Below are 16,818 nucleotides of genomic sequence, written 5' to 3' on the forward strand. Positions count from 1 at the left end.
AATGAAAGGAAGTATTTATGCATAAAAGGAAGCAGCAAGAGTAGCTTGCCATTTGATTTGCCAGATTTGATTTTCCAATCTGAGCCTTTCACAAATGTAGCCAACTCAGATGAACAAAGGGATAAATACCAGTGTGGTTTCTCTTGGTCTCAGTGTTGCATTATAGAAACATTTTCAGAAACTGGCATGTGGTTTTGTCTCGGCTGGTCCGCACCACCCAATTTTTTTTGACTTGGTGCGCATCAAGTGTTTTGCGCAACGTAGACTGAGCTGAACATAAGATAAGACCTGCGAACAGGTCTGTCGCTACAGACATTTCTATGACCCCTCATCAATGAGGGAGCAAAGAGATGCCCAGATGGCACCTCTCGGGAGATTGCAGAGACTGTTGGTAAAGATAAGGTATTCTGCAGAAAACTATTAAAAAACCTCCGCAAATGGTTTGTCAAGGCAAAGAAGCATGCACAGGCCTGAAGCGGTGCTCATGGAGTAAAAAAAGAGCTAAAGCCATTCTGTTAGTGTTTCCTCTTCTTCTTGGCCTTTTCCCGTGGTTTGGTTGCATTTTTCTCAGCTACAACACCAATCATTTAGGAGAAGACTTCACCTAATCATGGCACCTCAAGCACAAGTATAAAGCGAGAGGCGTCATGTTGTCATTACATTTGTGTCATGACTAATCCGTCAAACATTACTGGAGCTTCATGCTTCTTAAAGTCAATGCACCGAAAGAAACATATATAAAATACTGGAGATGACTTGAGGAATAATTCTCCAGGAGTCCTTAACTGACATGAGAGGTGTATTTCAGTGAAGTAGAAGGCCTCCTGACAGCTGAGCTTGTCTGTAGTGCTTTATCGACTTGCTCTTGCCCTCTTTAATGTTCAGAAAGTAATTTACTGTACAAACAACAGATTGAGTCATATTCCCAGGAATCCTAAAAGAGGAAAGACTCCGCGCTTCTGTCCATCTTTTGTGTTTGACCCCATCAATTGCAATTCACCATTTGCATGCCCGCTCTTTATCTTCAGTCTGAGATAGTCAAAATAGGAAGTTAAGTAGGGCTGGTTTTAAGGTGCAGGTCAAAGAAAAAAAGCTTTGTACTGTTTGAATCTTTCAGGTTTCAACGCAGCAGTATGTTGAAAGACAAACTGAGGATTTTTTCAAGGTTGTCATCAAACAGGTGCCACTTAAGAGGATATCACATACAGGAGAGCGGCGGATGAGACACTTCCAGTCGCACCTCTCTCTTTATACGCCTGTCAAGAGGGAGCAGAGCGCACGCCAAATCTTTCATTTGTTCTCAAAAGAGTTTTTTTTTCTCCTCCACATTTCTTTTATCCATGTTAGTTAAGGAGATGAATAAGAGCATGTTGAAGTGAGGTGAGGTATGTTACAGGATCTCTTTGGTACAAAACTTTGAGGTTAAAAATAAATAAATTATTCAGTCTTCCAAGGTGAGTTGGAGGAGTACGAATGCAACAGAAGAGTTCTGAAAGTTTGCTTTGTTCTTCACGCACAGTTTGTTCTCCAAGTCAAATTGAACTGTGGGAAAACAAATACTGATTTGTCTTTTTGTTGAATCTCACTATGCCTCATAAGTACTCAAGCACCCTTAGACCACATTGGAGACTTCAATGGTACCCCATTCAGATTGAATGGGTTCACCTCATGCATTGCAGAACTTCGTTGTAGTTCCATTGCCTAACTTTGCTTGCATCGCATATATCTATGTGGCAGCACAGACACATGCTAGAGTGTGGATACCCGATTCAATCTTTGAACGGATTTTGTCAACAGGTTTGAAACTATATTAGGGCTCAGCTCAGGTTTTGGCACCAAAAAACTGAATTCCCGTCTGGTTCGGGTTGGGCTGGCTGCAGACGGATTCGGACAGAAAATTGGGGACCGAGCCAATCTCTAGCACACTAGAAAACAGGTCCTTCCTGACATCAAATGTAAAAAATGAAGGAAAGGTGGGTAATCAGCCTGTCCTCCAAGGACAGTGACCCGCGGGACACACGTCAGAGAAACCAAGTCTGGAGAGTGGGTGAGCCAACTAACGTTTCTCTGAAGGTGGCCATGAAAGACAATGCTCTGATAGCTTTGTCGAAAGCTAAGTTGTGTATGCAGAGTGGGAAATGTAGCACAAAACAACCAGCAAAAGCATTAAAGGAACTATATTTGAGTGCTCAGTAACTAATCCTGTTTTCCTATCTGCTGTAAGTTTGTTGAATCTGTCAGGTCCAAAGGACAATTTTATATGTTTTATTAATTTCCTAATGCTTACCTACAATTTGTTAATTTTGGTGCGGTTGGATGCTCCTTTCCTTTACTGATAATTGGTGTATTAAACTGGAGCCAAGCCCACTCTTTTTGTGTAGCCTGTGTAAGTCTGTTATTATACAAAGCTTACCTCCATCTATCGCTCACCGCTTATCTTACCAGCTCCAAATGGGCAGGATGCAAGTATGCTCATTTTTTGCCTAAGTGCACATGCTGTGATGCACCTCAAATACATATCAATTTCCAGCTATCTTGGTTTATTTACACCGTCTGTCCTTGTTGAAGGTTTCCGCCTAAAATTGGAGGTCTCTTTCTTTCCCTCCCTTTCCTGTATATGTACTCTTAGTTTCACAGCAGGGGGTCTGGTGCTGCATGCTGTCGTGCTCATTTCGAATATAGAATTTTTGATTTCAGATATCAAATGTTGTTTTCAGGGTTCTATTTGACATCTATTTGACATTAATCTGTAGCTGGTTTCCAGCTCTTGCTTCTTCTATCCTTTATTCTCTACCCTCCCCAAATCTTTGACAGCATTTATTTTAGCTGTTTCTTCAGGGTTCTTAAAAGATAAAGATACTTCTGTCATCTGTCTTCACAGACAGCCATGCAGTCTCTCTGAAAGGTGACCTTTGAGGCAGCAGGAGCAGATGTCATTAAATAGAAGAAAGAGACAAATGTTGCCATCTATTGGATGGAAAACAAAAACATGTGCCCATTCAACAGCTGAGGACCCTAAAACAATTGAGTAAAATAGGAGAAAGAGAGCACTACAGATGCCAAAAACTGATCCAACACCAATCCAGCGCTCTGGTCACATCTGTCATGGTGGAAAATGCATAATTAGGAACCTGGATTGATTCCGGGTGAAGCTGTGGTGGGAAGAGTAACAGCTGGGTGTTGCAGCTAAATGCCACACACCACCTTCTCAACCCCAGCCCTTGTTGTTATAGGGCACAGATATAGGTGCATTTGGGGGAAACCTTTTCACTTTATATTGACACGGTCCATCCAGAAATTGAACTGAATAAGGGAAAGATGTAAAATGCGTCTCCACTTCCTCCTCCTTTCCAGAAATGAAGTCAAAATATGCTGGATATGAAGGCTACTATCTTGCCCTGATGATGACATCATAGGCCAGAGTCTTGTCAGTAGTGATCAGGGAATGGAGCAGTCGTATCAAGATCCTACTGAAAATTAAATTAAAATTTATTTCAACTTTTTCATTTGACCCATGTCCCCTCCATGAACATGAAGGAGGCTGGGTTTATGACCTATTCTGCAGCCAGTAACCAGAGAGTGAGTGAGATGCTTTGGCTGCACTTTTCAGAGCTTTAATGTCACCCATCTTATACAGTCTATGGTCCACCTCACCACGCACTTTATTAGGAACACCTTTACCTCTTCTTATACATGCAGTGATCCATTCAGCCAATTGTGTCTGTGATTATAGGTGAGATGGGAGTTAGGTTATGCTCTGATAATGCTTAAGTGTGTAATTCTTGCTTTGGATCTGATGTGGAAGCGGGATTGTAAAAGATCGTGTAAAAGCAGTGGCCTGCTGAGGTTTGAGCATCTGTTCTGTGAGCTCTGCGGGGTGGAAATGTGTTCGACCTGCAGACGGAAGGACTGAGCACAGAGCTTAGCATTACCATAATGAGTACGACTCAGGAAACAGGTGCCGTACTGGGATCATCAGTCATTTGTAATTGTTCCCATTATGGAGATGAGCCATTTAGAGTGCACAGAACTAGAAGGCCGATCCAACGTGTCCCGCTTCTTTCAGTTTGATTTCAGTCTTTCTGTTTTTATTCCCTCACAAAACCACTTTCAGAGTTCTGGAGCACTGTTTAAATTTATCAGAATATATGCCCTGCCTTCAGACAGAACACTATTACAGACTGTTGTGTGGATGTCCTGGGATTACTTGCAAAGTGGAGTAGGAATACCATGTTGGGGTATAAAGCTAAGGATGAGGTCTTTGGTTATTGGTTTAAAATGGCTTATAATAAGAGACTGCGAGAGAAAATTAACGAAAACAAACACGTTAATGTGTCGAGAGCCTGAAGACCTGGCTTTTCCCATCCTAAAAACAGTCCTCTCCAGCTTATTGACACAATCGCACTATACCAGACGTGATTAAGCTTCAAATCTGGTCTTTTTTTAGGGTTCCAGGCACTAAGAGTATTGCAGTTAATTAACTCTCCACCCGCACATGAAACATCAGAATTTGCATCTCAGAATTGAAATGGCTTGGCAAGCAATTTGTGTTTCGCTTCCTAAATTGGTGCACAAACCGATGTGACATAACCCGTCTTAAAAACCCTTGCATTGGCTCTGCATCGCCTGCATATATAATGAGCAGCAGGTATACAGTAGGTGCCATGGGGATAGTGGGTATCAAAAATGTTGGCTAATCAAATATTTTGTTCGGTGGAGGTGGAGTTCACCTCACGGCGGCACACGCATGCTTTTCTGATTAGTATTTAGCGTGTTACAGGCGGTTGGCCCACACAGAACACTTGCAGTGTAATTTAGATAAAATATAATAACATTTTGGCATTCATCACTTACTCAGCCAGAATAAGTTTTACATTTAATAACTTTGATAGTCCACTTTTCTTCATTATAGACCTTCCTGACAGGTCGTTGCAGAGTGTGATTAAACAAAAAGCATCAGATCCTACTTGAGATTCTGCTCCCTCGCCGTCTCATCTCCCATCTGGTTGAATTTGGTCGAATGTGAGTTATTGCCTCGGGGAGATTGATGGGAACCAAACACCTTCATTGGCACTTGGATACGTTCTCGCCTAGGTGCCACACACTGATTGGCTTTGTGTGTGTGTGTGTGTGTGTGTGTGTGTGTGTGTGTGTGTGTGTGTGTGTGTGTGTGTGTGTGTGTGTGTGTGTGTGTGTGTGTGTGTGTGTGTGTGTGTGTGTGTGTGTGTGTGTGTGTGTGTGTGTGTGTGTGTGTGTGTGCGCGCGCGTGCGTGCGTGCACTTCACCTCATATTGATTCTGCCGCAGTCCCTTGGCCATAACATTTTTTTCTTCTGACTTTAAGGCAAAGTGTATGTGTTGGCCTTTATCAGGTTAAATAAGAAGAGACAACGGTCTGTTGTACACACACACACACCTCATCTTATACTTATGTTGTCTGGCAATTTACCAGACCCACTGACTGACAGGCCTCAGTGGACTGCAGACACTTGCTCCCTGTCTAGCTCTGTCCTCATAGTCATGAATTGCATGTTGAACACTGAATAACCTTCCCTTTGCTACTCTACTCCCTCTTTCCTCGCCTTTTCTCGTAACTCTAACCCTCCATCATCCCATTATCTTTTTTTCACAGGTGGATGCAGGTTGGATTGGTTTCTGGTCGACTGTTGGCGGGTGTGTGTTCGGAGTGGCAATGGCCAGGTAAGTGATACTTTGTTTTTTTTATGACGTAACTGTCTCCCTTTGTTGGTTTTCAACATGAAGTTATACCATATGATTGGTGAAGCGAGTTTAGACTGCTGATGTGTAGCAGACCTTCCCTAGAATGGGCTCCCTAATTAACATTTCCCCAAAACAGACTCCATGGACCTGGGTAGCCTGTACACAGCTTACTCATCCATGTTATTATGTAACTCAGTGTTGAAAACAAAATGGCAATTCAGTCTGATTATTAGGCTAATACCACCCAGCTCACTGAGAACTTGATGGACCCGCTGAGGCATCAAATTAGAAAATAAGCTTTAACTGTAACCCCTCATTTACATGTACAGACCTCGGTGGGTCGGAATACTTGTTTCCTACAATATATTCAATGGAGGTGATAAATATAGAGTTAGCTGTTCACATTGAGCCACATTTATAGGAAATACGCCCAGTTGAAATGAAGTGGAATTATCCTTTAACACAGTGAGGAAGAATGTTGAAAATCTTTGAACAGGAGCAGTAAAAACATTTTTAGATTCTTTTACTCTACTCTTAAAGGTCAAGAACACACATTTGTTGAAAGTACCATGAAAAAGTACTTGCTGAAGCAAAAATATGTAATCAAGTGGTGTATATCACTGGTTCCTAACCTCTGACTCAGGACCCTAAAAAGGTTTGTAAGATTATTGGACAAGAAAATACATATTTTTGCTACAAAAGGGGATTTTTTCTTCCCTTTATAAAATACTGGATAGTTTTACCTCTTTGTGTAAAAAATTATTAATGGTCAGAAATAGACAATTTTTAAGGGTTAAAAATGTTAACCATTAACAATAATGTTGGGAACTACTGGAGCTCAATTTAGAGAAGTAAAAATGACTTAAAATATGTTTGAATGGTTTATGTTGTTTAAAGTCACTCAAACGGGAGAAGAACATCATTTGATTAGTGACAGGCACAAATCCAACCTATCTGCAACCTGAAGGTTGACACACTGTCAAAAACCACCTGTTCCAGGAATTATTGTCGATTTGATGTAATAAAGCACCAAAATAGAACAAACTGTCCTTTAAATGTAGAGATAATCAATTTAAGTTCTAGACTTTATGGTCCCCTGAAGGAAATTTGTTTCTACGTGATTGCTTTGCCTTTGTCTCTGTTACCTGAATAACAAGATAATAAGATTGTTCCATTTGAATCTTCCTCACAGTGGTCACTTGGTATGCATATACTTGTAATTTAGACACTAGGAAAGCTGGACTGTTTATAACCCATTAATAACATAATACATCTGTTCTATAGAAAAGTGGTTGACTTGAGTTAAGGTGAGGTCTCTCTCTTGCTCTCTTCATCTAATCTACTCTCCTTTTAATATACGATCCGAATCCAGCAACACTGCGATAGAGTGAGGGGAATCGACTCTAATGCATCTGCCACTTCACCTCCCTCGATGAATAACGAGCCACACTGCGGAGACGAAGTGTGGAGTCTGCAAAAGCAGCCCCTCCATCCCTGCTCTGACAGATATACAGTGGAGTCCAAAGGTCTGAGGCCACTTTACCCATTCACTTAGAATAAGGAAAAGTTATATCAGAGTTTTGGAGCCCACTGTATGTTTATCGCAGGCTGACGCCAAATCAGCACTTCCAGGCAGCCCCACTGTTTTCTTTAAGTTGTAATCAGGGAAATGAGCCCATAACTCCCACTGATAATCAATGAAACTGTTTTCTGCACAAGATGAGTGTATGTAAACAGAGCTGTTGAATTATCGGTGTTGATTACATTGACTCTGAGTCCAAGGATTATTCTTTCTTTGATGCTTCATTTGATAGTTAAATGAAATTGAGCTTCAAGAATTGGCTGCATGTTATTTGCTCTATGTTCAACTACACATGGTTGGTAGGATGAGTTTGAACTTACTGATTATGTCGGTGAGTTGTGTCCAGTTTAGAATTTGTTGATATGAGAGCTTCACTAACATTACGGTATGTGCGTTAACTTTTTCTGTTATACACATATATAAAAACGTTTATTTACAAATTAAAGTAAATAAAAAAAATAATTATGTTTATTTTTAGAGATGTTGAAAATGCCAGGTCTGGCTTTGATGAATACGCGGGTCTATGCAACGATCCGATGCCATGCTACAAATTTTAATTTCCCAGGAATCACTTTTTCGCATTTCCAAAAGCTGTACTGCCACTGGCAAGTACTGTTTTTAAGATTGCAAAGAAGAAGAGATTTCGTCAGTGTAGCGTTAGCAAGCGCTGGCCAAAATATCATCAATATTCCACGCTGCAAAGTCCCACAAGTAAAATTATTGTTAATATATACAGTATCAGCTGATATAGCAGTATCAGAAATCTTTTACTCCCTAATATCTGGAAGATTTTAGATATTTTTGTGTATGTATATTATGCGTTGTCTGTTTATGTGAAGACAGGGCATTATCTGCAGTATGAAAACAAACATGTCTCAAGTATCAGTGTATTGATATGACTGCGGCTCCATAAATGCTACCTAATCACCAGGGAGGCTGAGATTCCTGCACTTTTGCAGTGAGCTATTGATCATAACTATTTAATGATCACGAATAAAGGTCTAAAAGTTTACTCTGTGGACAAAAAGTCAAAGATGACAAAAAGCTGTCTTCCTTATTTGACCCCAAAGCAAATACACATCATAGTTTTCCATTGTTATTTCAACTCCAGTTTTCCTCACTCACCCTTAAAATGTGAGGCCAGCTTTCTGAATCTATTGATTGTCGGCTGGTTTTGAAAAGTGGTGTTTATGTGTGTGTGGCTAAAAGCTGAAATGGAAAGTTACGGATTTATTAAATTCAGGTTGATGGATGTGATCACAATGAAAGTGAATACACTTTTAAAAAGTAGTTACACAACTTACATACATAATTATTTCATTGTAGGTATTTCAGAAATTCAAAGTTATATATTTAATTACTATTTAACCTTACACCCTTTCACTGTACGCCTATCTGTCTAATAATCTAATGCTGACATAGATAATAATTGAGGTGTTGGCCTCTTGTGATTTGTGGTTGATGATGTAAAACAGGAAGCGGACCTGGTATCGTTAGTCATTGGGCGGATGTCTCCTCTTTGACCGTAAAGTCTATGAAGAAATGAAACTTAGATGCAATATGACCACGGTTCTCTGATTCCGATTCAGACAACTTCCTTTTTTTAGCTTTTAATTTCTTGTTCCTCTCTCTACTCCATTAAAACTAAACACTCAGCTCTTTCCTTCTCCTTCTACATCATCTTGCGGTAACGTGGCATCATTAGACACATTCCCAAGAAAGCCTGTGGTAATGAAGTGAGCAGAGAGCAATGTTTGTCCCCTGTGCACCCACTAGAAGCCCTCAAGATGTTAATGTCTAGATGTGACTTATTAGATGCCGCTAGCCGTCCCTCTCCCTCAGCTGGCACAGTACCATGCCAACGCTGAGCACAGTTTTCCACAGGGGGCCAGAAAATGGCTCCCTTTTAAATGATCTTTGTGTTGCAGTTTCACATTTTAAGTGGCTGCAAAGCTGCATTTCTTAGGGGATCAGCAGTTGCCCTTTGCCAAAAACATTATTTCATTGCCTGTGTCTTGCCAGTTGAATGGCAGGGAGCTTAATGCAGCAGGCTCTGTCGCTAGTGGAGGATGCTCCAAGGTGTGGCACCCGTCATGGAAACATTTGACAAAACATCTGGCAACTGTTTGATTGTGTTGCCTTGGTAGAGGCTGATTGGAGGAGGCTGTTTTTTTTTCTCTCAGATTGAGGAGGGGAAGAATAAATACTAGGGGTCCCTCATTATCTTACCATTACAAGCCCTTGGAAAAGAGGGGAGAGCGGAGGTGTCAGAAAACGGAGCCATGTTATTCCCCTACTCATCACAAAGGTCTTCGCCAGACAACACTCCAGGTTAATGGGACCAGGTCGAGCAAAAACAAATGAGTATAAGCTGCTTCCTGCAAACAGGGACCTGTGATTGCACACTGGTCATCTTATTATGCCGTCTACATCTATTTGGGTATTTACTGCAACTCCCTCACGAAAAACAGACAGCCCCAAATGATAATATCACACGGATAATATTTCATCATACCCTGCAGGCACTGGAAGAGGAGCAGAAAATGGAATCTGATTCCGATCCCATCTTTATGGCCAATAAATCCTGTAAGAGGAGTGTAAAAGATTGGCATTTAATTCTGACATTGCCTCATGAGATGATATGACCCTCTTTACTCACTGAGTAGTGTAACTGGCATCTGAATTACACTAAACGATACCTTTATTAGTGAGTTAGCAGTCCTCCAGCAATTTATTGGCATTTGCTCTCCCAGACTTGCAATACTGGAGAGAAGTGTTTTCTTGTTCAATGTCATTTCGTAATTTCCTTTATTGTCTATAAATTCTATGAAAACAGAAAAACCAACAAGATATTTCACTACTTTCACACATTTGTGGCATGTTTTTCTTTAACAGTACATAAACTAGTGAGATGCAGATTTGTTATACAAAAGGTAATTTTCTTTATGGGAGATTGACTTATAGACTGTTTATAAAGATGAACAACACGTTTCCACGCCCTCCCACTATCCAGAAATTAAGTATGTTGGCCATGTTCGTGATAATTAAGGAACATTTCAATCAGTGCAACAGGGCAACTCACTGAAGTGTTGAGTGTTTTTGGATTACAATAGCGCTCTGTGGCACAAGGGGGTAAACAAGGCTTTGACAACACAGGCATTACTTGTTTGTGGCATTGACTGTTGGGTTTGTCTTTTATAGAATTTGTTATCAGTAAGAAAATATTGCAGGCCAATAAAAATAAATACCATTAAAAACATAAATATTTAGCTCTGCTCTAATCCAGTGGTTTTCAAAATCCATATTCTGCTCATTTGAATCGCTTCTTATTCAAACTATGTGGCACATGACTTATCTTGGCAATCAGTGACCAAGCTCTTTATCAAGTGGACTCAGGGGCCGTCAGAGGTTGAGTACGCAAAATAAGCTACTTATGGTGATTCTGCCCAGAGGATCGATTGGAACTGATACGGGGGAGTAGCCTGTGATCCTCTATGTAAAGAGATGAGAGTTTGGCTGTGTGCAAGCTAAGGATTTTTATCCCTCTCTGGCACCGGGGGGAGGTTGAAGGGTCGTGGACGTGAGCCAGCCAGTGGCAGATGCGTGATGCAGATTTGAGGAGTGTTGCTGTGGGCAGAGGAACGAGGCATCTCTGTGTAGCGGCAAGCTCTGACTCGGCTGCCTTTTTCAGCTCAACCAGCTCAGAAAATTTGATGACTTTAGATCTGTTAATCAGAAAAGACAGAATTCATCATGCTATGCCCCTCAGCTCTGCTCTAAATTCTCCCGCAACGATTTGAAGTCCAAAGGTAGCGTGTCCTGTGGATGTCCTGCGAACGGTAATGTGTCGAGGCCGTGAATGACAGCTCATAAAATCCCAGAGGACATTAGTGGCATCTAAAAATGCCATCCTGGAATATTCTGAGCAGAGGTGTTCTCATTATCCGCCCAAACCATGATTTCCCTCCTCCCCTGGCTCTCAGCCTACTGACAGAACTTCACACTTCGCCAAGCTAATCAGCCGTTTCCAGCATTTCTTTTTATTCGTGCAATAAGTTCATTGTCAAGTTCAGCTCTCTCCTCTTAAGCGTCTCATCTGTGAGCGACAAAACAAAAGTAATTAGTGTCTGTCTTTGCTACAGGCTTCTGTTGCTCCGTCAAATCTTTTTGTAAGCATATGTATGCTTTCCCAGAGGAGCAGAGGAGCTAATGAACTATGAGTGTTTGGAAAAAGCTACAAAGGGAAAACCACGATGCCGGGTGATCAGAGTTTGAGAATGGCCACATCTCTTGTCTTCCACAATATAACGCAACGCACATCTCAAGTCTGTCTGTTTAGCCGGTGAGACAAATTGAATCAACTCTGGGAACAGTGTCTGCTTGTGTAATGACAAGTACAATCGACACACTCGGAAACAAGTGGAAGGAGGAAATGATCTTGCTGTTCTCTGAAACAATGCATGTCTCCCGTAATAGAAGATGACACAAGTCACAGAAGCGGCAGACACTGAGAAATTACATGGCTGCTCATTGTTTATGAAGGATGCCTCTTGTTTCTGAAGCAGCTGTCTTCACTCCCTTCAGTAATCTTGTCTGCATTTTGTCCTTGTGCTTTTCGAGATCAGTATCTTGAATATGTTTTTGTGTTTTTGACATTCCTCCCTTGTCCTCCCTTGTCCTCCCCGTCCCCCTCCATCCCTCCCAACCCCCGCAGGTTTGCAGACTCTATCAGGGGGATGTTGAAGCTGATCCTGGTGCTGATGTTAGCAGGAGCCTCACTGTCCTCCACCTGGTTCACACTCACCTGTCTGAGCAGATATACTCACCTCCCGTCCACTGCAGGTGGGTCAGAAAGCAGTGTCGCTGTCAAGGTGACATTGCACACACAGACGGTGCAGCTGGTGAGCTCTGATACGACCCAGAGCCAAAGTGAATTGAGTGGGCAGGCCGGTGCTTTTGCCCAGATAGATTTGCCAAGGGCCGGCCAATCCACTCTGAATTAATATGTGGAGTCTGCAGGGAGCGCGAGCACATGTGTGTTTTCTATATTTCAACTTACTACATATACCCCAGCATGTAAGTGAGTAGAATCTTTTTGTCATTGCTCAAAATACGGACCTCTACTCCTGCACATTGCTTTAAAAGACAAAGTCAGCCAACAAAACAGGCTGTAAGATCCATCCATCCATCTCTACCACTTATCATTAAGGGGTCACAAGGGTCTGGGTGAGAGGCAGGGTACACCCTAGACAGGTCGCAAGTGTATCACAGGGCCAACACTACAACAATATTCACAGTGTCTCCAATTAACATAACCTCAGTCTATGTCTTTGGCCTGTGGGAGGAAGTCGGAGTGCTTGAAGAAAACATAGGGAGAACATGCAAACTCCACACAGAATTGAACCTTCTGGCTCTAAAATATTGAGTAAAATAAGTTTGATTATTGCATTAAATAATTATAATTCTTGCATTAGATCCAATAGATATTGCCTGAGAAACACAGTCATCATATTGAATATAAAGGGTCAATGTCATCCTAAGGTCATATCAATTAGATCTCCTGCAATAAGGGTACAAACTGGTACTCATTCAAAAGTATCAATCCATTAGTAGATGTCAGTGATAACCCCATCAAAGACATTAGTGGACTTTGCTGCCTTTCCCGAAGCCAAACAAGCATATCGTTCAAAGCCACTGATTCTAGCTATCATCATCTATCATCATTCCCCAAGCCCTGGCTCTTATCAGAGTCACTGGCCGTCTGCAGCAGCCAGGCTCCAACCCCGCTCATCCACCTGGCGTGTCATACAAGAGGGTGGCGTGATGCTGCAACACAATCTGCCAAAACCACTCGTTATCCCAGCGGGACAGACGCACACGCACACACAGATCAGCTTAATCTGCAGTTTCTGTGAACACCTGACCATTTTTGTGAGAAAAAACAAAGAGTTTCCGTAGAGGTTGTCTTTTTGCTATGGTCCTATCAAAAGACATTGACATCCTAAAATGAACCCCAAAATATTTAAAATTATAGATGTACTAGAAACACCTGATTTATTCTAACCCTAACCCTATCAAGTTCACCTTCACGTTGCTTGTGCAAGTTTATCAAGTAATAAAACAAGTTATTCTTCCCTCGTCACCAAGCTAACAGTAGAGAGATGATTGGAGTGGTGATCCGCTCCAGCAACCCACCACAGGAGAAGCCAAAATACAACATTAATTCTCAGCCCCTTGACAAATGATTCTGTTTCCTTTATTGCACCAAAACATGTTACATACTTCACCAGCCATTGGAAAATGCATCCTGTAGAGAGAACAGAGTTTACAGGATACTGAGTTACGGGCAAAACAAGACATTTGATCAACTTGAGTGCAGTTCACACGTGCGCTCAGGCGCAACACTCGGGCCATTGGAGAGCACACCAGGCAGCTGGTCAGCCTGTATCTGGTCTGACGATGGCCATCAGCGCCCGGGCAAGAGGGATCGAAGATGGGGTACAGGCAGTGGTGAGGTCTCTCAATACAAGCGGTCCCACAACTGAGCAGCCGGGGGAAGGGAGAGGAGAGGAGAGCGCACCGGAGGAGATGAACATTAAAAATGTAATGTTGGCAAAAAGAGGGAAATAGGAAGACACAATGAATGTCAATGTTAATTTTGCTTTAGGCGTGAGGTACATTTTCTGTTCTTTAGTGGCTGTGAATGCTCAGTTTTGGTTGGCTGCAGCCATCTGTGCGCAACGCTGTACCGATTAGCACCTACCTTTCAAACGTGTTAAATATAGATGCAGTCACAATCCTCGCAATTATTTTCTGGCTTTGTAAATCTAAATAAATTAGCGTGTGCTAAATTCAAGTATTTGCAACTACTCCTCCCAATATTTTGCGCACTCGGGTAGAAACCCCCGATATTGCATATTCATTAAGGCAAACGTACAAAATGGACAGCGTGTGTTCTACTGCGCACAATCCTCAGTGCGCACCGTTAGTAGATCAGCTTGCATGTTTTTTTGCGGGTGAAATCAAGTTTGCACACGTTTTTACACACGCAAACCTTTAGTAGATCAGGCCCTCCGTGATTAACAGTTGTTATTATTTTTAGTTGCAGCCCTAAATACATACATGTCAAACCCTTAGTTGTAACATGACACGTAGCATAATTTCTAGAAACAACATAGTTCTTCAGACCAGTGAGGTGCATTCTAAGTTCCTCAGCTGCTGTGATCCCCTGCTCCATTCTGGGAGCAGGCAGTAGATACCCTTGTTTGACATCCCAAGGGGGGAAAGAGCAGCGGTTGAAGTGCTCTTAGAGGTTTGATATCAGTGCTTCATTAGGGTTCAATAAAGACAAGCAGGGGAGGAGGCTGGCTTTGATGGCTGCATGAGTGCCGCTTGGGTTCCTGTCACAGGCAGGCGGGCACACGAGAGCCCTCAGAGGCACCGTGATTAAAGGGACGTGGAGGCTAATGGGGAGCTCATTTGGACCAATCTGCACTGATAAGGGAGATGGAGGCTGCCGTGATGCCACCGAGGTGATGGCTTAATCTCTCAGCACATCCACTCTAATACTTGTTCACACGTTTTACTTTTGGTCCAGGCCAAAGGAGCGCTGCTGGAACTAGACCCCGAGACGACCAAACACATTGAACGCAAGTAAACTAAAAGCAGCGACATGTGACTAAAAGAAATAAAAAATTCAAGTGAATTGCTGTCAGTGTGAAATCAATTAAAAATTTTGGAAGGTTGGCCTTTACTGATTTGTTAAAAAAGGCCTCTGGATCTTTCTAGATGTCTGTAAGGTATCATATACAATGAATACAATGAATCAAGACATGAATTTTAGTATTCCCTAGAAAATCAGTGAACATGTCAAAAAATCTCACAATGTTAAAGAAAGTGATCAAATAATTTCTTGGATCCCTCTGGCCAGATCCACACTAAAATTGAATGGTTTCTTCCCTGAACTATGTTGCAACCTTTCTCACAAGTCTCGTTGAAATCTGTTTGGTAGGTTTTGCGTAATCCTGCTGACAAACAAACCAACTCACAGATGTGAAAACCTCTCAATCCTTCCTAAAAGCGAGCGCATGACCAAAAATACACAATCCTGATGTATACAACTTATTATGTGACACTGCAGACCAAGTGAAGGCAATTATAAACTTGGTAAAAATGTGAAATGATGCTTTTTTTGTTGCAAAGTGGCCATTTTCCCTCGGAGCCCCTATAGTATTTTGGTTTTGTTTCAAGTAAATTGCCACCTCAAGGGGCGGCACTCTAAATGAAATGTTTCCGGATGAGGGTTCGTCATAAATCTCAGTGCTGTTGAGAACAAATGATTCAGTAGGAAGCTTCAGGATGGGGCATAAATCACCACTGCTGTTCCATAAACCTGACGAGTATGCCAATGTTTTCCAACAGTTGCTCAGATGGTGTTTGACGCCCAATTACATTAAAGTTCCCAGTTGAACCGCAGCTCACTTTTTTCCTTTTTGCACTTTTACAGCCATCCTGTACACTTCCTGCATCCTGGTGGGCATTTTTATCAACAGCAGCGTGCCAATATTCTTCGAGCTCTTCATTGAGACGGTGTACCCAGTCCCTGAAGGCATCACCTGCGGAGTGGTCACTTTCCTCGGGAACCTGGTCACTGGCCTGCTCCTCTTCTTCCTCACCTTTTACTGTAAAGGTAAGACAGAGGGTAAGAGACATGTGTAGTATAGTGCAGCTCGGGCTGCAATTTTCTGTCCGAACCCGAATCCCGATTACAGGCACATTCAGCCAATGTTACTGAAATTCAACCAAAACCAGAAAATCCAACCCGGCCCATCTCAAGGGATCTGCATTCTAGTGTGAACAAATGAGGAAACAATATGCCACGAAAACTTTAACTTTAACTTTGCTTTGATAATATTTTCTAAATAAAAAAATGTTCATTGATTAATTTTCTGCACCCCATAGTCCCTATCGTCATGGGGATAGGATAAAACCACTTCAATGTTTCTTTTATAAGTCTTATATCTGTCAATAGAAAACATCCAAATGTCCTTTATTCGCTCCCTCCCCTGTAGATTTGTCTCACCTCCCAAAAGCCACAGGGTCCTTCATTTTCAAAAATCCATTTGAAGCCCTGCAGATGCTGCCGATAAAAGGCGGACAGTGTGAAAATTAGGTTCCAATGCTATTGACACATTCAGCACAAAGAAAGAAAAACTTCCTGCTGTAATTTAGCCCCAGATTTCGCTCTGAGTCGGCTGCCTGACAGAGTTTGATATAATAATTTGGGGCCACAGCCGAGAGGACAGCATGTCATCTGCCTCTCTTCAGACTCTGCGGCTTTCACAGGACAAGTGAATTCTTAAGTAAACCAAGCTCAGTCATCCATCTTAGCGTCTGTGGGTATGTGTCAGTGTGTACTCAGGACTCAAGTTATGTTCCATATGAACTGCTTCTCTCTGATCTTTGCTTATCTGTCTTCCATTTCATCCCTCCATGTAAGTTTGGCTACGTCACAGC

General features: G+C 42.0%; 1 protein-coding gene across 1 annotated transcript in view; it reads left to right on the top strand.

Annotated features, from left to right (window-relative positions):
• Positions 1-16,818, top strand: part of slc49a4 (solute carrier family 49 member 4) — a 47,628-nt gene that overhangs the window by 21,858 nt on the left and 8,952 nt on the right. The window contains exons 6-8 of the mRNA XM_034573892.1: positions 5,632-5,699; positions 12,017-12,144; positions 15,809-15,991. Coding sequence (XP_034429783.1) covers positions 5,632-5,699; positions 12,017-12,144; positions 15,809-15,991 — 379 coding nt within the window. The remainder of the gene's footprint in view (positions 1-5,631; positions 5,700-12,016; positions 12,145-15,808; positions 15,992-16,818) is intronic.

The sequence above is a fragment of the Hippoglossus hippoglossus genome, chromosome 21 (genome assembly GCF_009819705.1).
Source record: "Hippoglossus hippoglossus isolate fHipHip1 chromosome 21, fHipHip1.pri, whole genome shotgun sequence".
NCBI classification, from domain to species: domain Eukaryota; kingdom Metazoa; phylum Chordata; class Actinopteri; order Pleuronectiformes; family Pleuronectidae; genus Hippoglossus; species Hippoglossus hippoglossus.